Raw genomic sequence first — 23,456 nt, forward strand, 5'->3', positions numbered from 1 at the left:
TTATATCTTTCTTAAACTTTATTTATTAAAAATGCTTAACAAATATTTTTTTAAATCTTTGAAAACGTTTTAAAATACAAATACAATTTTTACATAGATTGATAATTGAGAAGACAAAATGATTCCTTATGCGGGTTTTTGTTATGTTAACAAAAAAATAAACGGAACAATGTTTTTATCGCTTAAAATAAAAATAAATATTTATTACGGTAATACGAGGCTAAAATTGTATATTTGTTTATTTACAGAAATTCCATCCCTTGTTTCTTAACATGTTCCATTTTAATGGAAATGTCCACTAAAAAGAGAATATTATATTTAATAACGCATTTAATTATGCACATTAAAATATTAAATAATCATACAATAACGAATATCTTATTCTGAACGAATAGGCAAGCTACTTTGTTTTGTGTACGAGTGAATATATACGTATATATGGTAAAAACTCTTGTTTGACAAAATTTCAAATGTTACTGGGTGGGTAATATACAAGTATTCAAATTAAAAATAAATTATTTAGTGTAGTATCAAGAATATCGAAGCTTTAACGAATTAGTATTTAAAATTATTTATAACATTTTTATTTCGATCGCGCAGGCTCTCCAATTTACCGTTCAAACTAGGCGTGTTATGCTTTTTACGAGTAAGCGAACGAAGACAACGCTGATCTGAAAATTTTTGTGGACTATTAAAATGCGAATGATGAGCTGTAACAGTAAACAATATCAATTAACATAATTTTTACAGAAGGAGAATATAATAAGTTTAACGCTTACCTTTTGCATTTTGTTCATAAGACTTGATGGTTTTTCGAGCCTCTCTTAGTTTTCGCAAAAGGATTTCATTTTTTCGCTTTTCAATAGTTAACTCCTGACTGAGTTGAGCTTTGCTCTTTGATTCTAAAGAATTCAAAACACTATAAGAAAGAACGTTTATGGAAAAAATATAAATATAACTTAGCAATGTGAACTTTTAATTTCGTTAACGGAATAATTAAAATTACAATTGGAATTCTCGAATTACAACTGAATTCAAATTACAACTGAAAAATGTGTATGTAGTATGTCGATTGCAGAGGCCGTCGCCATACAAACACGAAAATTTACGAGCAAGTCGCAAAATATTTCTTTTTGAGTTGGCATTTTATTTTTTTTTTTATTTATATATAGTTATTAATAAGAACAAGGAAACTGATGAGAAAAGGCTGTTTTGAAAGAAGGGCTATATTTTAAAAACGCCAACGAAGAAATTTTCTTCGAGTGAATTGGATGACGAATTTCTAGTTCAGACGTAAAAGTTTGCTGGAATAAAATGAAAATGTTATTGCTGAACTAAATTAAGAGAAAAATTATATTGAATTAACTTTTTGACGTCTGTCGGTCATGGAAAACATTTCTTGTGTTTGAGAGATATTTATGTCCTTAATAGCTTAGAATACCTTTAAGAGTCATTAATATATATCAAAGAACATTATAAATGTTTTATATAACGCTGACCACGTCAGTCACCCCATAAAAAAGTATAATCCAAACCAAACTGTAGTCAAAAGATGCTGCTAATTTTGATTCGGTCACACAACCAATCACACAAATTAAAAAAGCATTCCAAACCCAAAAGTAATGGCACAATTATATAAAATTTTGCCGTTGCAATTACTTCCTTTTCAATTGTAATTTTCGACTCACATATATGTACTCAATAAAGTTTACTTACGAATGATTGAATATAGATGTAGATGAAGGTCTTTTCTTTGGATCAGAATGTGTCATAATTTTGATTAGGTCATTAAACTCTCGGCTTAGTGTAGGAATATCGGGAACTTTGTTATCTCTTAAATTATGCCACTCTTGGCCGTTTTTTGGCAATGGACCACCACCTGCGGCTTCGTAGAGCGTCAATCCTAATGCAAAAATGTCGGCTTTAAATAAATTCGAAAAATCATCTTCGAGTATTTCTTTTGGTAAATATCGGCAATCTCCCTCTTCCACACATGGTTCCTTTACCGATGTAACATGTCCCAAATCGCCAATTTTGTAAGTTATTAACCACTCCGAATTGCTTAATTCCTCATAAATACCATCCATTCCAGTTTCATAACACTCCTTCGTAAGAGGTGGCATTACCGTCTTATGCACCGACGGAACTTTTGTTAAAAAAATATTTCCTGATTTTAAATCCATATGAACTAAATCGTTGGAATGTATATAACGTAAGCCCTCTGCTACATGTAGTAGAAGAATTCTTAGTTCTGATTCTACTAAACAACGCTTTTGTAGCAAAGATTGTAAACTGCCACCATTACAGTATTCATTTTGTATAAGCATGTGATTGTCTTCGGCCCACGCAGAGTAATACCGAACAACATTATCGTGTTTTCCCAAGACAGCATGAGCCCATACTTCATTAAGCGCTTGTTTCCTGTAGAAAGTAAAAAAATAAAAGTACGTTGATAGATTATAATAATGTTTGATCATGATATCGTTGTTGCTTCCCTTTTGGAAATACTCGGAATGTTGCTTAAATGATACCTTTAAAAATCTTGATAACAATATTCTTACATTGATTCGTTATATATTTATATCAAGAAATGTTGAAAATGATGACGATAAAAACGTGTATGCATTTTTCATATTATGTCGAAGAAAATTGTATTTAAAAAGACAATGAAAATAAACTAAATAAAATGTTAGCGTGCAATGGTTTGTGTCTTGTAATTCTCAAAATTACTAAAGGAAGTAGAACGCAATCCAGCATAACGGGACTGTAAATTTTTTTCTATAATGTTTTTAAACTTGAGTGCAAACTTAATCGAAACTACGTCGAACGAAATCAAATGAAACTTATATCGTAACGTAAAGATTATGTGAAGTAATTTTCACTTTTTCTTTCTTTTTTCTTTCCATTTTTTCTAAATCGTTTCCTACGCCACACAAAACTCAAACTTTTCTTAGTAAGGAGTTTACGCACTTTGCTATTGATTTAATGTACTTCAGCTGCACCTTTCCCAGTTGCTTTGTTTACGAACGTTTACTGTGAGCAGTAATGATTGGCGCACTTCTGTTGTCAGTCTAGTGGTAATTAAGAATATTTTCATTTAGTATTTAGAACAAACGTCATTTTTATCAAACAATTTGCCAATTGGCAAAGTCCAATTGTACAGTTTGCAAAACGAGAAAATATAGAAAAATATGAAGTTTTTGACTTAGTGTGACGGGAGAGTCAGTCTGTTCGTTTTATCGTACTCTTCTTAAAATGAAAAAGACGACAGTTTAATTAAAGTTTAAAATGAATATGTTACTGAGCGTTTTTTTATTTGTCATGACACCAATGCTAAGCCAAGCTGATTTGTTGTGAATACAATGGAATAATATAAAACCAACTTACTCAAATGAACTTCCAGCGACTGGTTTAATGCTTTTTTTAATTGCATAAATACAGCCATCTAAACGATTTAAGCATTGGTAAACCATTCCGAACTCTCCAATCCCAATGACAGATAATTCAACAAATTCCTTTTTATATCGACTAATGTTAGTGTCTTGTAAAGCCAGTCTTTTAGGAGCCTGGTGCATCTCAGTCGACTGTTCATTATCATTGTTCAAATCCTCATCGCTGTTTAAAAACATCTGCAATGAACGGTTACTTAGATTTTCACGACCAATTTGAGTCCGACAACGTTTTTTATTATGAGCCATTAGACCTGAAAATATTGTAAAAAAGTTTTATTAAAAACAAATTATTAATTAATTAACATGAACTCACTATCTGGTGTAAATGGATTCACATTAGCTGTTTGCTGCTGCATAACATTGTCCAAAGCACGATTATGCAATGGTAGGGATCGTGGCCTTTCAGTAGCCTTGAGAAAAAGTGACTCCTGCCTTTTGGTAATATCTGAAGCTGCTGCCAATGACAAGTGATTTAGGGCTTTTGCAGACGATTTTTCTGAAATATAATAAAAATATAGTGAAATTCGTGGATTGTTAAGAACATCTGCAGAAGAGGGATGCACATGCCACCTTTAAGGATTCCTTTTGGTTTGACCTGAACATTTTCCTAGTGATATGTATTCCAAGTCGTTAATTTATGTGACAAAAATTACGAAATACTTCGCAGAGTAAATTTGTAGTCCTATTTTTACTACCGACGTCTCAGGGCTATCGACGTATTTATGTCTGTGCTGAACCTAAATATACCTATTTAACACCCTTTACTTTTATTCTTAATTAAAATCAAAAACGAGTTATATTCGGTACCATACGATGTAATATAAAAGAGCAAGGGCATACCAACCAAAATAATGTAAGGGAGCAATGACATAAATATTTGGAAACAAAAACGTCTGTCTCATCAAGGGATAGACAAAAAACATCAAGTTCCAGTTGCGAATAACTTCAAACCAACGTACTAACCTTTGGCAGGCCCGCAGTGTTCCAAAATAGTTTTTGGTGTTGCTGGCGTGTCGAAAAGCCTCAACGCACGTACTTTGCGATATGGAGGCGATATAGACATAGTTGTTGGTGTTTTGGCACTATCATTGCTGTTTTCGGACTTCGCCTTGAATGGACTATCGTCACTACCACTTGTCCCTTCGTCGTCCTCATCACGGCTTGGGGAGGCAAACCTTAATTTTCGTGGCAAAATAGTAGTGCACACAGGAGAAACAGGTACTGGTGGCGATGAAGATGGAGAACACATTTCAATTTCAAGCTGTTCTATCGAACTACCACCACTTTTGTTTTGTAAACGTGATCGAAATGCCATCTTATTAAAAAGTATTGGTAGAAATATTGTTGTTGAACAATTTGTCAGTTATATATTACGTATGCTTTTAAAATATTTTATTTTAACACAATTCACATGAAAAATGCTAAACAAAACAGTACACACAAAGCAAAAGTAAAGGAATTAAATTGTAATTTAAAAAACTTTCGTACTAAATTTGTGCTAAATGAGCATGAAGCGTTGCCACTTAATTTTTAAAATATCAAATATAAATAAGGATGTTCACATTGAGAAATTAGTCGTACGTTATTGCCATATAATAGCGCCCATGGCAAAATTAACAAGGTAATCTCATTTGCCAAATCGGTAATGGCAACACTTTTTTATGTTGGAACTCAACTCTCATTTGCAAATATATTTGTATGAATTCCAAAACTATTAATAATTCTGAGTTTTTTGTATATACGAATGTGTCAATTGTCAGAAATACACAAAATATCGTATCATGGTGACAAATTATATTTTTTTCTATTCTACCATTCGCATTGTCCTCGCGATCAATTTCTTCATGATACAATTTCCTTTTATATAATGTTTAATATTTGAGAATTTTAAACCTTAAATAATATTATATTTTTTGCCACAATACACAAGTTCATTTTTAATGTGAAAGTAGGATGATATATTATGAAAAAAATGTATATTATATTTTTGCATTAGATTACCTTGCATAATTTTGCCATGATAGCGAGTGTACAAATGCTTTTTATAAGACATAATTTAAAAATCACAATATGTTTAACATTTTACCTTATATTTAACATTTTATATTAGCTTGATTTGCGGAATCCTTAAATTAACAAAGTTGCTTTTTCCCTCTACTTTTTCGTACGTGTCCTTTTCAAACGAACAAAGAGATGACTCTATATTGCCGGCTAACTCCGCAAACTTTCTTTGGACAGGTTCCATCCCGACAATAAAACCAAGGTATCTTAATTCCCTGAAACAGAACTGGGACTTAACCCAATCGTTAGATTCGCCCTCTTGAGGCATTCTGCAACCTCTTTCAGTAATTTCAAATGATCTTCAAGCTATCCTGATATTATAAGGAGATCATGTAGTTAAATGAACACATTTTCTTTTAGATGTGATGGTATAACCTTATCCATAAGCCTACACAAGCGTTCAGCCGCATCGCAAAGTCCGAAAGGCATTACCCTCAATTGGTATAAAGGAACGCTTTGTAGGGTTTACTCTCGTCTACTAGTTCGATTTGCCAGAAAGCGTATTTCAAATCGACATTGTTATGTAATGCGCTTCATCGATTCTACTCATAATGCCGTCTATGTTTTGGAGTCTTTGTAGACTGCCGTCTTTACTGTCAGTTTATTCAATTTTCAGGCATATAAGTAAAACCTGATCTTTCCATGTTTTCTGGGCCAATACTTTCTCTATTATATTTAGCATATTGTCAACTTCCTGATAGACAATATCCTGTACCGCCGAGAGATTGGATAATACTGGTCTTTGACCGGTTCAGCACCCTCGATAAGCTTTATCGAATGCTTTTCCAGGCTTGTCTTACCAAGCCTTCTCTTCGAAGAGAACTATTCTTGTTGTTCTTTGGACAATTCGTGAGGGTTTAATTTTCTCCGTCGACAAAATATATTTTCGAAACTATTCTAAATTCATATCCTTCACTGTTCACTACCGGTGGTGGTTTTTATATTAGAGAATATCGGTTTTATGTCGCAGTAAAAACTTTCTTTTAGAAAGGGCTGTAGGCCTTTCCCAATAAGCTTACTAAAGCACCGGTGTCAAGCAGGCACTTTAATTTATGGTCCTCCATGTCGATTTCCGCAAAAGGGTTGGGGTCATGTTGGGTTCCCTGTTAATACTTGGCATTTTTTTTTTTTTTTCATTTGGAGATACATTTTTTTCGTACTTTCTTCCACTGACTTTTGTATATCTTGACTTTCAAATATCTTTTGTCTCACTTTGATATAATTTTCTTTTCGTTCAGTGAGAAATAAGTAGTGTCTCATACCCGGAAAAATTTGGTTGCTGCCTTTTGGTTTTTCTGGGCTCAAACGTTTTGCTACAGGGATGTTTAATTCAGACTAGGTCTCCCTTCCTGATCCCCGCCCTTGTTTCCATTTCCCTGCTAGAAAATTCTACATCTGGGGGTAGTAGTACCAGGGTTGGCACACTTAAAACAAATAAAAAGTAAACTAGACGAGGAATTGCTTAGCACTAAACTTATATCAAAATGGAAAAAGGAAGCGTTCTCATTTACACACAAAAAATAGTCAATTTGGATTAAAAAAAACAAAAAGCAAATATAAATAAATCATACAATAAATATATATCTTAGAAACTAAATATATGAATATTAATTTGTTTGACGATTTTATTTTTGCTCTCGATCAGTTTTCACATAACAAAAAGCCAGTTCCTTTTATATGGCAATGACTTTGGAGGAGTTTACTCGGCGTATTCTAACCGTTATACTTAAATTCGCTCGAGCACAAAAGTCCAACGAATAAGGTTTCCGCTGGCCTAAACCAAACAAACTGTGTCTTAATATTATTCCATACCTTTCTTGTTCTCTGGTTCAATCACACGTCTGGGGATAAAATCGGATTTCGGCCACTTTTTTTATAAAAACAGCCTGCAATAGACACCTAAACTTCTTCATTTGTAAGACGCCGCTTTCTATGTTTACCTTTATCTTAATCAAATTAATGTTTGGCAGATATCGTTTTTATTATCCTTCTATTCAGCTTATAATCTTAAAAAAACTTTTTACTTAATTCCCAAATAATGTATATTTGGCAAACTCTTTTTTGTTCGTCTGTCAAATGACGAGAAGAAAATTGAAAACAAAGAAGACAATACGTTTTAATAAACCAGCAGGTGGTATACTTCGTATCGCTTCCAAAAATATTTTATTTTACTAATATAAATATTTTTCTTTTTTTTCAGTTGTTGCCGTATGTTGCTGTGTGAAGGAATCCCAAACAACTTTTGGTGGAACCATGGTACAATAAGGAGGTAAAACAGCTTCATAAAACTACGGAAATATATCTCTGAGTCTTTGTTCACTTCCTGTCAGAATTATTCTAAATTATATGCAAAAAGTTGTTTTCTTTTATTTCACATTCTCCTCATTTTTAAAATAACTTTCAATTCCACGGCAAAACTAGTTAATATCTTCAAAGCGCGACCCAAAATCTACGTTTCTTCCAATTTCTTTTAATTTTTTTTATTTTCTTGGCTTAATATGTCATTTTTATTTGTTTATATATGTGTTTTCTTTTCAATAACAAAAAATTGTTCAGAAAATATTCAAATTCGGGTGTTTCAAAATGTTTATTTCAACGTAATCATCGACAAAATCTAGAGTTTTTGTAGCGAAATAATCCTTTAGAGATATGTAGTACATGATTTTGAAAAGAAGTGTTGACCTTTCATTCAGTTATCGTGTTTTTAAATTATTTATTCAAAATAAATGCAACAAGTTGTTTGATTTTTTATTGTTTTGATACTAATTTTGACATTACAAGCCAAACAGGTTGACCTCTATACTTGCAATTTTTTCAAAGTTGGCCTACCTTCTCTTCATTGTACCATGATTTCTACTACCTATAACCATGGCGTGGCTAAGCATAATCGCAATAGAAGGATACTCGCAACAATTGCCTTTTTACTGGTATGGCTAAACATAGCCGGCATTTGAAGATTACCCGCAGCAAGTGCCTTTGCCAAGAATATATGCACAACGCCCGGGTTTTAAACCTATAATTGGGCTCAATTATTTAGAGGTTTAGAGTCTTCCACGAATGCTTAAACCTTACCTTAGTAGCCTCTACGCAATTTTGTTTTTGCTTGGTTGGCAAATTCTTGCTGACTTTGAAAAAGAGCTATAGTAAGGCTAGCTATTGTTCTCTTTTGAATTGTGTTGTTATATTCTATAGGGAAAAAGTATGATAATTTAAAATGACAATGCGCTGGTAACTTTCTTTTGATTCTGGCAAACAGCTGGTATCCAAAAAAAGAACAATATGGGAAAAGGTTACTGCGTCATTTAAAGAAACGACGCTGGTATCGTGTCATTTGTGACGCCAATTGACCGAGTACTTATTTTTTTGTGGGGTAAATCGTAACACGGAGTTTACACAAATGCAACGAATCAGAGTTGCATTTTACTTCATAAAAGAATAAGAGACTTAGGTTGACTTACATAAATTTCGGCGCACAAATTATCACCTTCTGTAGAAGAAAGTAAAAGTAGTAAAAGTAAATGTACCTGCATCATCACTACTAGCACTAGCAGTAAGTTTCATAACCAATTTACTGTAATTTATCCACCCACATGATATAATATGATTCCATTATTATTACAAACCATCCCAACCTTGGGATTTGTAGTTTTACACACAACTGCAGGCATCAGATTTGCATTCATAAGGAATGGATAGCGAATACGACGTACGTAGTTATTGCATTAACATCAAATTCATTTCCGCCATTACCAACAGCAAACAAACAACCTAAAGACTGCGATCAAAATGAACCAAAAAGACAACGTCTTGAAAATGCACAGTCACCAGTGAACATAAATATTGCCAATCTAAAAGAGTGATAATTGATTAATAATCATAATTATCCTAACAAATTTGGAACTGGTATTGGTATTTGGCAGCTTCTGCAAAAAAAAAGATGAAAATTCAAAAACCTGCAAAACCAGAGATAGCAGACCCAAATCTATATATCTTGGTGTCCTCCAATTTTTGTCTTCAATGTTAATATGATGAGGTCGATTGAGTCACTAAAAGCATCAATATCTCAATTAAAAGTAAAACATAAACAAAATAAAGAGCTAAATATTCTTGTCAGACCCAAAAGTTCATGCTTCCATGATGGTCATACTGAGGTCAAAAAACATTAACTCCTGGTTGAAGGTACACCAAAAGAGCTGAAACAATATTCAATTCTGAGCCGGGATCTCAACGCATTTTCAGATATCAAGGAAATCAAAGAAGGGTTGGATAGCCTAGTTCCTGACACAGTGGCAAATTTTCCAAAATTTAAGACTTGGAAAGAAAAATCTACTTATGGACCGACCATAGATCTTTTTTATTTCTTACCCTCAACAAATGCTCACTAGTTGATGCTAGTAGACGACTTGAATTAGAAAATAAGCTTCATCTTGAGAACATAGACTTTGCTTTTATTCAAGAATGCCATCTGCGAAACAAGAAGAAAATGTGGATTAATGGCTATAACTTTATATGATGACAACTCTCCTGTTGCAATACGAAAAACAATAAATTTTCCAGAGTCCTTTTAAACGACGTCGGTATTGGTACGTCATTCACTCAAATAGAAATAATGAGAATCACCAACACCTTTAAATACCTCATAGGCTCTGTATACATCCCCTGCAGTTTGCCAGTAAACACTCTTAGACCTGATTTAAACAAATTGCAACACATTTTCAAAAACTTCAATGGATTTATTCTTGGGGATGACCTTAACTCAAAAAGTTTAATGGGGTGATCTACATGAGAATTCTAATTGAATCCAAGAGAATTCTAATTGTATCCAAATGGTTCCTCACCACTTCCTCTCATTTGGTTGATCCCGTGCTCCAAAACTACAATATATGCTGCCAACTTTCCCCGACCACTTTTCCATTAAATTAGAATTATCATTTTACTGCACACATCTAATTTTGAGACTGCTGAAGTTTTCACCTCATATTAAAACACAAATTGTAAAGATTTTCGACAAGAGCTAGATTTAATGTCAACGCAAATTATGCCGCAAATCAATAGGAAACTATTAAATGGAAAATCCATAATGTCATCGAAGACTTTAACAGCGAAGTTCTTCGAATTCATAAAAACCATTCACAAAAAATTCCCCTAAATATCCATTAACCGGCTGTCTCCGATTGGGTTCAGCATTTTCTGGCCAGACGTTTAGTAATAAACTAAAAACCATCAAATCCGAGCCGTCTACATCACCGTCAAAAAGTAATCATAATTTTGCCAAAAACTTAAATCGGAAATGACACCATTACAGACAGTTCAGAAATTGCTAATACTTTTAAACAATTTTATTCTGACGTTTTTTTAAGAACATTTGCCACAAATCCTGTAAACGATCTTGGCTCCACCGCACTTCTACTCATTCGATGTTAACTTCAATCCATTGAAAAATCCAGATTATTTTCACTTTACCAATCCTGACGAAAATTATGTCCATAAGGAAGAAAATAATTAATGACAGCACCTTGGGCATTTTTCGAACAATATTACTATTGTCCAACATCGAGAAGTTATTTGAGTCAGTCCTAAAGGTGGCAATACATAAAGCGCTTATCTGGCTGCCTTAAGTCATCCGCTGGCTTCTTCGGAAATGAACAAAGGAGCCTAGGGCCAAAATCGAACTAAGTCAACCTAAAACTCCTTTGTTCATCTACGAAGAAGCCAGCCGATGACTTATGCCAGCCAAATATGCGCTTTATGTATTTCCGCCCTAAAAGAAAATATGAAAAGGAATTGAAAATTAGTCCAATCTCAACCTACCAATTTTGTTTCAAGTCTGTCCATTCCACACAACATGCACTCTTGAAGCTCCACAGTGATATAACGTCAAACCTAAGGAACCAAGTGTCTATTGTAGCGATTTCCTTAGATTTCCAGAAAGCGTTTGACTCGGCATGTCACGCAGGAGTACTTTATAAGTTAATCTAAATTGGTCTAGTACCATATCTGGTCAAGTTGACGGCAATTTTTTTTCACTACACGAAAGTTTTCAATTAACATCAATAACCCTGCTACAGGCTTAGTACCACAAGGAAGTATTTTAACCCCATACCTTTTCAACATCTTTTATGACTTCCCCATGTCAGCCAAGGCTCTTCAGCGTTTTTATATGCCGACAACTGTTTAATTTATTCACACAACATTTCGCCCAAAAACGCCTTAAAAAGCGCTAGAACTTACCTCCAGAGCATCCATGAATTCTATCATAAATGGGAAATCAAAATCAATGCCGAGAAATCAGTAGAAATATGTTTCCGGAACGCTTCAGGAAAATGGCCTATGAACGTTGTTCCAGAGAGTAAAGCGCTCCAACTGTCTCTTGAAGGAGTTGAGATTCCTTTTAAAACCTCTCTCAAATACTTGGGTATTACTTTCACCGATTTGATGAAGTTCAATGAACACGCATAGTCCGTCATGCAGAAAACATATCTATTAAATAACAAATACATACCACAAAACTCGAAGTTACTTCTCTATAAAGTTACCAGGCACAGCTGTCTCCAACGAACACACGCTACCTCCATTTTACAGCAAATCAGCACATGGCAACCAAAGAAGTTAAGCTAAAAATATAAAATTAAAAATAGTATGTCAAATTATTTAACAGAACTTTGATTGTTATTTAGTTTTTATACCTTTACTTATCTACAAACATTCTCGTTCTGTTCGTAACATTTGAAGCCGCGAACAAGCCTCTTTCATAATTCTGTTGACTCTGTTCGATTTTGGCCCTAGCTCCATTGTTCTTTTCCGATGAATCCAGCCGATGACTTAAGCCTGTCAAATAATCGTTTTATGAATTCTCACACTGATTTGACTAGTTTAAAACATCGTCTGCCGTCTTTGTTAAGAAACAAAGGACTTTTAGGTTTGCTTAGTTCGATTTTGGACCTAAGCTCTATTGTTCTTTTCCGAAGAAGCTAGCAGATGATTAAAGCCTGTCAAATAAGCGTTTTATGTTTATATTAAGGAAAGTCGATGCAATTTTATTTAAAGCAGGGTATAGATTTTGTATGTAAACCCATGGCACAATAAGGAGGAAGAACTGCTTCGTAGAACTACAGAAATACAACCCTGAGGCTATGCACACTTCCTGTCAGATTCAATCAAAATTATATACAACAAGTTGTTTTCATTTTTTTTTTCATATTACGAACTTCAAATATCAAATTTGAAACAATTCTGGTGAAAAATGTCCCTAAAATCATTAAAATACCGAATATCGGGAGGTACCGTTATATGGGGTCTTAACGAAGAGGTGGACCTGCACAGACAATTTTCTATCTTAGGCTGTAGTATCCATTACGAACTTCAAATATAAAATTTGAAACAATTCTGGTGAAAAATGTCCCTAAAATCATTAAAATACCAAATATCGGGAGGTACCGTTCTGGGGGCTATACGAAGACGTGGACCTGCACAGACAATTGTCTGTCTTAGGCTGTAGTATCCATTATAAACTTCAAATACCAAATTTGAAACAATTCCGGTGAAGAAATTTCCTAAAATCATCAACATACCGGATATCGGGAGGTACCGTTCTGGGGGCTATACGAAGACGTGGACCTGCACAGACATTTTGCTGTCTTAGGTTGTAGCATCCATTGCGAACTTCAAATACCAAATTTGAAACTATTCCGGTGAATAATGTCGCTAAAATCGTCAAAATACCGAAATACGTGGACCTACATGGCCCATTTTCAATACCAAAAGTCCTGCAGACAAATCATACGTTTGAGCGAAATTTTATCAATCTACTTCAATTCGTTCGGAAGCTAGAGTGATTTCCACAGACGGACAGACGGATAGACGGACTGATCAAGAATATATATACTTTGTGGGAAACGGAATGACAAACTTAATATATCCTCCATACTATGGTGGAGGCCATAAAAAGTATAAGTATAAGGAAATTGTTAAAATATTTAAGCAATTTTAACGAATTTGAAAAAATTTTCATTCAAAATGTTCAGTTTCAATATTGGTTTGACATTTCATTGTCCCAGCAGCTGTATCGAAGTCACTCTCCGAACTCTTCTAAAGTTCTTAGCTGTAGCTTCAAATCTCTTAACACTTCAAGCAATCGCAGAAAATTGTGAAAAAGCAATATATCTTTCAAATTGAAACCAAACTGCATATATACATAAAGTATTCTGGTTTTTGCATTTTTAGAAAACGTTGTTTCTTAACCGCGAAAAAGTTTCCGCATCATCGCCGTTGGCGTTATGTTAAGCATAACATTGATTTTTTCTATTATCAGGTAAAAAATATGTTCACATTGCCCTGCAGTGGAATTTTATGTCCAAAAAGTGTATACCTATTGCATATCAAGAAATAGAATTAAAACACAAAACGTCATATCGAAATTAACACTAGTATTTCTATAAAGTCAAACCAAATAAATGTGGATTTGCGGCAAAAATTTATCCATAAAATATTATATATTTTTTAAAAACTACAATATAATGACAATGGAACCAAAGGAAATGAAAAACATATTTACGTGTGTAATAGCAAGAATTATGAGACGTATGTAAAATGGAAATTTTGACATACACACTGAACTACCTATTGATAATAAATCTACATATTCATAAAACATACAATATGTCACATATGCTACACACTCAAAAAAAATCATAGTTTTCAATTTGCTTTGTTTTATACATGGTAGAATTAAGAAGGTAAAGTCACGCAATCATATGTTTACATTTTTTTCAAAATTTTTCATTTGACAACATCTCATTGTCAAAATTTATATTTATAAATCAATTGTATACACAGAAATCGGAGATGGGAACCTGTTTTTATTCAGTGAAATTTGAAAAGGTAAATAACAGAAATGCAGATATGGGAATACTTACTTAAAATGACTTAATCTTCTTAAATTTACCATGGTTTAACAATTCATGGCATAAAATTTGCTGATTTTTTACATTTATTTAATCATAGGTATTTGCATGGTAAAATTAAGAAGGTCAAGTCATTTCAAATAAGCACTCCCATCTTTGCATTTTCTGTTATTTACTTTGTCAAATTTCACTGCATAGAAGGCAGGTAGATCTACTAGGTAGTCGCATCACCCCAGCTGACGGCACCTTTAAATGTCAAAACAAGTTGTTGTAATGCTGAATTCGACCTAAATGAATGCAACACAAAAACAAAGTTTGTTTATGTATTCCTCACTAAAAGTGTTCTACGTAAAAAACTTTTTTCAAAAGTGAATAAATATTCGTCAATATGTTTTAATAACACTCTTTAGTTATTGGTAAAATTTCTAACATACAAGACATTCTTGAAGATTATTCTCAAATCATATACTATTAGAGCTCAATTATTTATTCTCTCTTATTCATTCTATCCACAAGTTTGATTGCTGGGCATTCTTAAAGGGCTTTTACTGGTGGCTATATTAGTGATATGTTCTTTCTTTAAATACATTTGATCTGGAACATATACTACTGTTGTCATGTGCTGGAGTCGGTATAACCTCCGTTACCAACTTTGGCTGGAATATTAGTGGTATTTGTCGATAACGTAGAAGATATTACAGTTGTGGGCTTGTATAAACATTTTGGGGCTAACTATCAACTTTGGGCTGTTGTAATGGTCCCCGAGAGTCGTATTATTACTTGCCTTAATTTCCACACAACATAAAATGTAAACAAACATCTCGTTTCTGATTGGTTGAAACAAATTTGCCGCAAAATTTAAATGTCATGGCGAATGTATGTTTTTCTCCTTAGATGCCAATTTTGACATTTGAGGGTACCACAAAAGTTGCTTTGGTGTATCAAATCGCCGATGCGGTTACCTGTTAAATCTACCTTGACAGGAACCCATCTATGATTTGTGTATGTACAATGGATTTATAAATAAATATTTTGACAATGAGACGTTGACAAATGGTTAATTTTGAAAAAATTGTAAACATTTGATTGCATGATTTTATCTTCTCGATTCTAACATGGTATTGTAACCATGGTACAATGATATCAAGGTAGGGCTATGATACCATATGATTTCAATTTTTTTATTTTCTTGGCTTAATATGTCATCTTTATTTGTTTATGTATGTGTTTTCTTTTCAATAACAAAAAAATTGTTCAGAAAACATTCAAATTCGGATGTTTTCAAAATGTTTATTTCATCGTATGCATCGACAAAATCTAGACTTTTTGTAGCGAAATAATCATTTAGAGATACATAGAACCTGGTTTTGAAAAGAAGTGTTGACCTTTCATTCAGTTTTCGCGGTTTTCAATTATTTATTCAAAATAAATGCAACAAGTTGTTCGATTTTGTTATTGTTTTGATACTATTTCTGACATTACAAGCCAAACAGGTAAATCTCTATACTTGCAATTTTTTCAAAGTTGACCTACCTTCTCTTCATTGTACCATGATTGTAACCTCTTTTGTGTTACAAAAATCCTTCTCGATATATTTTCTTCCATTTTTCTTTCTAAGTTGCTGAATTTAGTTTGGAATACTCCTCCCAACCGTAATATTCATGGTAGAAGAATATAGGTGGACGCATCGACACAGCTGCTTAGACAATGAACTGTTAAAGCAATTTTGGAATTGAAATGTTGAATGAAAAATTATTTAAATTTGTAAAAAAATTTTAAAACCCCGAATTATAATAACCTCGAATGAGGTCGTATAAGAAAAAATATAAAAATCTACTTATATTTAAAAAAACATTTAAATTTTTTTGACATATCAATATTCTCAACCCTTTATGCATCTGCCTGTATTTTTCTACCATGGTAATATTTAATCCCGTTTCGACCAACACTGTATTTTTATCGATACAACCACAATTTTCAATAAATGTTCTTGTAAAACTATAAAAAAGCAATACAAAGCTTAACTAACGACAGTTTTCGACGAATTTCTGTAAAAATAAATGAAAAATGTGATTTGTATAAAGTATTTTGTGACACCTGAAATTGTAATAGTTTTTATTATTGTTGTAATTTAGTGTCTAATTAATATAAAATTTAACTTTTTCCTCATTATATTTTTGCTATCAATATCCAGAATTAAAATATTGTAGAAACTCAGCCAATTTTATGTCATAAATTGTGAAATTTCAAAAAACAAATTTAAAAATAAGAATTCTTTAGAGTGTGTAAAGTAATATATGACATACTGTATGTAAATCCCATTTCGTCTGAAAATTACTTAAATAGTGCAATATAAAAATCAAAACCTCTATTTTCACAAATTAAACTACACAGTACCCAAATGAACAATTCAAATACGTTATTTTCGGTTTTTACTCGTTTATGTGCAATCGTTAATAAGATTTCAAAAATTTTTTAACACCGATAAATTGGGGCCACTTCAGGGATGGAAAATTCAGTACAATGGTACTTTTTTCAGTACCAATTCACTACAAAAAGTACCTAAGTACTACCGCGGGAAATTCAGTACCATTTCACTTAAGTTGTCTCCATTATAATGCAATTAGTGTAAATCGACGATTACTAATTTTCAATATTTCATACACATTCTTACGACACCATTGGCACTAACTTCGGTTATCATTGCAAATGTATGGATATCAGTGACCAGAAAATACTAAAGCTATAAGCAAATTTTGCAATGCAAATTATTACTCAATTGTTATCAACGACAGCACTGACTGTACTGTGTCCAAACATTTGGCGATTATTGTAAGAACTTTTGATGGAAAGTGTCAAGATAGATTCCTATCACTAGAACATATTGTGGAGGCAACCGGCAAAGGCATTACTGACAAAATAATTGAAGTTTTAAACGGATGCAACATACCACTGGAGAAAATGATCGGGTTTACGGCTGATAATTGCTCAGTGATGATGTTGAAATACAAAGGTGTGCAAGCAATATTAAAATTGTCAGTTCCAAATCTTTTTGTAACTGGATGCGTTTGTCATAGAGTTGGAATTCATTAGCGATGAACTAACTAGTCCCATAATGAAAATGTCCTACTTATTTTTGTCTTATGTTTTAAAATTAATTAATAATACTAAACTTGAAATGCAAATTTTAATGAAATTCTTTCCCAAGGAAGAACAAAATTTTGAAAACATTAACTCCCAATTTAGAGCTTTATCTGATTAACCTGAACTTAAAAAATGTAAAGATGGTAATATTAGTGATTTTTGACTTAATGTTACTGTTATTAAAAACGAATTGGGGGAATTAATGTTCCCAAATATATCAAGAATTGCCTTTGGTATATTATCAATTCACCATTCTTCAGCGAATTTTAAACGAATATTTTCAATTCAAAATGCCACTAAGACTAAAGAAAGAAATCGTCTACAGCTAGAAAGACTTTCTAATCTCATAAGGTCGAAAGATCTTCTTAAATCGAATAATTCTTGCTGTTTTGATTACAAAATTCCTGACAATTTCCTTAAGAAATTAATCATAAAAATAACTTTACAAACTTCAGAATGTTATATAAGAAAAAATGATCTCACATTTTATGTTCCTGGAAGCTATATACATATGTACCTAAATACATAGGTGAATGAATTTGTTATGTTTAATGAATAAAACGTTTTTTTGTAACTCTAAAAAAAAATTATAAAAAAGTACCATTCTATTTAAAAAAGTACCATTTTAGTACCTTTTGGAATTTTTGATTTTCCATCGTCGTTTAGCCAATTGTATTTTAATTGTTTGCTGGGATGACAACGATATATATATAATAAAATTAGTAGTAACATTTTCTGTGAAATGGAAACTATTATACAGAAAAAGGCTCGAATGCAAAATTTCAAGATGAAAACCAGTAAGGAAAGGTCAAAAATCGGGCAAGACCGACTATATGAAACCCTAAACCCTATATGATACCTAAAATATATTGAGAATTGATGTGAAGTAGAACTTACCAGCTATGAACTATATTTGAATGCGTATCATTGGAATATTTCCCAAATTGTTACTACTCTACAATTTGGGAAATATTCCAACTCTGAATCGATTTTTAACAAATTTGACGGAGGCTTTTGTAGTTCTAGTATCAACTAAAATTTGTGTATAGTGATACGATAACTTTAAACAAGTAAAAAAGCAACATTTCAAAAAATACAAATATTCATCTTCCCCACTATGAAAAAATGTGTTGTAAGTCCGTATTACCTCAATACGCCAGGTCCATATCTTATAATCTGCTAACAATTTTTCAAATTCACGAATTGTTATATTTTTCAACTACAAACATTAAATTTTTGGGCGTTATATGGGGCTATACGAAGACGTGACACTGCATATACAAATTTTTGTCACCACAAACATTCATTGTGAAATTTAAAACAATTTCCGTAAAAACGTCTCACCAAAAAACAAATAGCGATATCGTGGACAATTCTTTTCCGGGGGTAAATACGATATCATGGACCGATGTAGCCTTTCTTCGAACTCGTCTGATGTCCGGTATAAAATATCATTGTTGTGGAGTGCAATTTGAAGTACTTGTTTCTAGGCTGAATTCGGTCGGATGTGCTAATTTGGCGCACAAAAAAAAAATCGAAATCGGATGAAGATATATATGGGAGCTACATCTAAACTTGGACAGATTATCCCTTAAGACAAACAACTGGTTTGTGGAAAGTTTCATTTCAATCAGACAATAAATGCGGGCTGTACTTTGTTTACAAAAATACACGAAGCAGACGGACGGACATGCATAAATCGACTCAGAATGTGATTCAATGCAGATCATCAAAAGGAACTATGGGTCATTCTCGCTTCCCTCTCCGTGTTACAAAAAAATGCACAAAGACATGATACCCTGACCACAGTGTGGTATAGGGTATAAACACATAATCTCTACCAAGGGTAACATTGTTAATTGACCATCAAGGTTAACCATGGTATGCATCTGTGCCTTTAGAGTACTGTCCAACACAAAACGTTCATATTAACATTAGTACATGTAATAGCCTAACTTACAATTGTAATAGCCTAATTTAAAGCAATATGAAAAATATTTTTCATCTTGAAATATTGCATTCGGCCTTTTTCTGTATAACATTTTCCATGGTACAATAAGGAGATATAACAGCTTCGTAAAACTACAGAAATACAACACTGAGTCTATGCCCGCGTTTTATCAGAATTATACGCAACAATTTGCTTCCATAAATTTGATATTTTTTCTTATTTTTAAAATTTAATTCATTTTTAAAGTTAAACAGCCGGAAAGGTAAACGAAATGCCCGAATTTTCTTTCAAAAATATGATCCAAACTATTCAATCTTTCAATTCCATGCGCACCCTGCAATATACGTAGCTTGCAATAATTGGTTTTGAAAATATCTTGTTTTTCAAAACAATGAATACATACACAAACGGTTTGTTCCAGAACTGCAATATTGTAAAACTTTGTGCTACTTCAACCGAGTTTCCCTTTATGAAATGCAAAATTAGTAGATTCTTGTCTCCATTTTGCAGGAACTTTCATTAATTTGTTATTTCTTTTCTCTATGAAAATATTCATTTAAAGTTCCCAGGACTATGAAAACTCTTTATAAACAATTATTGAGTAATTTTTGTGTATTTATTATTAAAGTTTACATATTTTTGTTGTTGTATTAATTTATGATTAATTGTCCACTACGTTATTTTGTTATTGAGATAGAGTATGTTTCACATTACCTAACACTTTTGCTTTTTCTGTCATATGTTTTTGCTTTATGTTTGTATTACGTCGACATTAATACTATTGTTGTCATAGTGTATATAATAATGGATAATTACAATTTATATATTTAAATTATGTTGGGAGGTTTCGTTATTTCTAATCATGTTCTTATAAGTAAATTTAACAAAACTCTGCTGAAGAGTATACACGTAACACACACTTATTTTTATGGAATTTTCGTAGTTTTTAAAAAATCTTTCAAGAATTTTTTTTGTTAAAACATCCATAATTGGTAGCTTTTAATTACTGTTGCTTTGATACGAAATAAGTCATATGGCCAGGGAGAGAATAAAAATGTTTGTTTCAAATGGGTTTCATTTTTATATGTTTAGTTGTTTATCGAATAATAATTATGTATATATTATTTTAAATTTAAACACATGTCCGATTCGTTATTGTTGCATGTAATATATTGTTTAACAATGTCCTTTAAAGATATTTGTCTTGTTAATTATGTCATGTTCATCCATTTCTTTTGATTACTTAGGCACTGTGTTCAATTTATTACAACTAAAGATTAATAATTTAAATATTGTAATTTTTGTTATTACTGTTTGTGGCTTGTTGTTGTTACCTTCTATTAATTATTGTATAGCTTAAAGATCAATATTTTAGTTGTTTACATCGTCTTTCTATTTTCTGATATCGTTTCGATTTATTAATGTAAAATTCTTTTTCAAATGAGTTTACATTATTATATAGACACTTTTAACAACTTAATTTGAAAATTTTAATGTTTAAAACCTAGAAATGCTATGAAACATATAGTCCTCATTATGTATTTATTCACTGTGTGTATGTGTGTGCGTGTAAGAAGTGGGTATATAGGTTTTAAATATTTATTTGCTACTTTCTGTTTTTGTTTTTTTTTTTTCTTCGGTAAAAATGCAATTATATTGGTTAAAACAGAAACATACAGTAGATATAAAATAAAAACATAGTTCAGGATTTTTTTTAATTCAGCAACAAAACTTGTTACAAAATCTTCATGAAACAGGAACATAAAATTCTAGTGCACAACTTACTCCGAAAAAAAATACAAATTAATTAAATTATTATAACAAATGAATTAAGAAAACTTATGAATGTATTTAAAATGTATGTCGCCTAAGTTAAATAAATCCCTTATAAATCGCTTACCACCCACATATACAAATTACGCTGCCAAAGGTTAATATGAGTTATGTTTCCGTGCTCATTTTAGTAAACTAACGAATAACATTGAGATTACTGCTTCTCCAAGAAAGAAAACTGAGAACTACTAAAAATGACAAATATTCATCAAATACAAAATAGGTGTGCCTGGTTAACCTAGAATTTGTAACAATTGTGGCAAATTGTTACTGGATTTCGTCTGTTAACACAAAAAATCTGCAAAAGAGAGCGATTTGAGACAACAATTTTGACAGATCATATACTGAGAGTTTGCAAATTCTTAGTAGACAAATTTCTTCTTGCAATGACTTGGAACTCTTCTTCTTCTCCTGCAGGTGATTTCTATTCGGACAAGCAATTTAAAATCATCTTTATTTTGGAAGTCGCAGGCGCAATGGTTTTGTTTTTTGTCTTATTTTAATTTCTGCATGATTAATCTCTGATTTTTTGTGACATGCCAGCTGATTTTGTTGTGACATACCAGGTGATTGCTTGCAAGTTTTTGTAGGAATTCCCTCTGTTAACTTTTCACAGTTTTCAAGCAAGAAGAAAACTACCTTCTTCTCTCAGAAACAGCGTTCGAAAATAAACAGTACACAAACATAGTGTACTGTACCGGTACAGTATCACTAAAAAAGCAGTGTACCGGTACACTACCACTAAAAAATATTTTAGTGATACTGTACCGGAAAACAACGAGGAGCGCTAAAAAATCGTAGTGTACCGCAGTCGGAACACTAAAAAATCGTAGTGTTCCGCAATCAGCCATACTTTGCAAAATGTTTAGTTTTTACATTTACATTTATTGATTTTTCGGTACGACAAAATAACAGGTAAATTATTTGCGCAATAACCCATTACAATGCAACCACTAAAATATCCTTTTTTAATGGTTAAATACAAATTACTATCACTTCAGATTTGGTCCTTTTTTATTGATTCTGCCTTTTCAAATATTTTTCAGCTTTCTTTAATTTCGCAACCAATATAAAAATATATGACAAATAAAATGAATTCAGCTTTCATTTCCATAATATTGAATTGTATTAGTCATAATTTTTCTCACAAATCGTAAAACACATATGTGGTACACTACCGGTACATTATTCTTTTAATGTTCCGCCATGTGGTACACTACGATTTTGTAGTGCTCCGACTGCGGTACATTACATTTTTAGTGCCCCGACTGCGGTACAGTACAATTTTCGTTGTGCTCCGGTACAGTATCACTAATTTTTTTTTTAAGGGTTGTGCTCCGGTACGGTGCATTATCTTAGTGTACCACTCCACCTCGTAACGGTACAGAACACTACGGTACCATACTGTTTATTCTTGAACGCTACTAAGAAAGAAGTCGCTGGACAATTCTTGCAGGAAAAGTAACCAGACACACCTAACATCTTCCAACTAGAGATGGCATTGTAGTCCTTTTTTACATGTTCAAAGTTGTTTTTCAAATGTAATTCGAAACAACAAATAACATTATAATTCGAATTATTTCTTTTGTAATTCGAATTAATCCATTTGTAACTCAAATGTTTTCAATTGCAATTCAATTGAATTTGTATTTCGAATTATTCCATTTGTATTTCAATTTAATCCATTGGTAATTCGAATTATTTCAATTGTTATTCGAATAATTTGTATCAAAAAGCGTTTTATGCATTCTCACCTTTAGTTCTTGAGATATAGCTGTGTAAAATTAAAGATTTGTCCAAGAAAATATAAAGGAATAATTCGAATTATAAATTGAATAATTCGAATTACAAATGGAAAACTTGAAATGATATGAAAAATATTCTGTGGAAAAAATATATATACACAGAAGATGACGCATAAAATTAAAAATAAATCCATTGTTTGAAATGTCATGAGAATGCCAAACATTACAGGTAGTCGGATTAATACAGCTGGTGGTGCAATGTACTATCAAAAACTATTTAAATAAACTAAATTTGTTTAGAAACACATATAATAGCTTCTTAACTTCAACGTATAAGAAATTAGTACAAAATCTACCTTTACTCTTC

General features: G+C 32.2%; 1 protein-coding gene and 1 long non-coding RNA gene across 2 annotated transcripts; both read right to left on the reverse strand.

Annotated features, from left to right (window-relative positions):
• On the reverse strand, positions 1 to 4,957 carry LOC101894440 (wee1-like protein kinase). The gene is made up of 6 exons (XM_005185842.4): positions 4,416 to 4,957; positions 3,766 to 3,948; positions 3,388 to 3,703; positions 1,717 to 2,421; positions 780 to 919; positions 1 to 710 (listed from the first exon to the last, which is right to left on the reverse strand). Exons 1-6 carry the CDS (start codon positions 4,765 to 4,767, stop codon positions 556 to 558), a joined length of 1,851 nt encoding a protein of 616 aa, XP_005185899.1. The 5' UTR covers positions 4,768 to 4,957; the 3' UTR covers positions 1 to 555.
• A 14,742-nt stretch (positions 4,958 to 19,699) lies between these two features.
• On the reverse strand, positions 19,700 to 23,404 carry LOC109613080 (uncharacterized). The gene is made up of 2 exons (XR_002194797.2): positions 19,915 to 23,404; positions 19,700 to 19,845 (listed from the first exon to the last, which is right to left on the reverse strand). It is a non-coding gene; the product is annotated as an uncharacterized LOC109613080 (long non-coding RNA).
• Between the last annotated feature and the right edge of the window lie 52 nt (positions 23,405 to 23,456).

Source organism: Musca domestica, unplaced genomic scaffold (genome assembly GCF_030504385.1).
Source record: "Musca domestica strain aabys unplaced genomic scaffold, Musca_domestica.polishedcontigs.V.1.1 5, whole genome shotgun sequence".
In the NCBI taxonomy this organism is placed as follows: domain Eukaryota; kingdom Metazoa; phylum Arthropoda; class Insecta; order Diptera; family Muscidae; genus Musca; species Musca domestica.

Bases quoted from the DNA above. Each gene is read 5' to 3' on its own strand.
- LOC101894440 (XM_005185842.4), bottom strand. From the start codon at position 4,767: ATGGCATTTCGATCACGTTTACAAAACAAAAGTGGTGGTAGTTCGATA. The intron at 920-1,716 runs GTAAGTAAACTT...TCTTTCTTATAG, and splicing joins ACATCTATATTCAATCATTC to TGTTTTGAATTCTTTAGAAT. The intron at 711-779 runs GTAAGCGTTAAA...TTACTGTTACAG, and splicing joins TTATGAACAAAATGCAAAAG to CTCATCATTCGCATTTTAAT.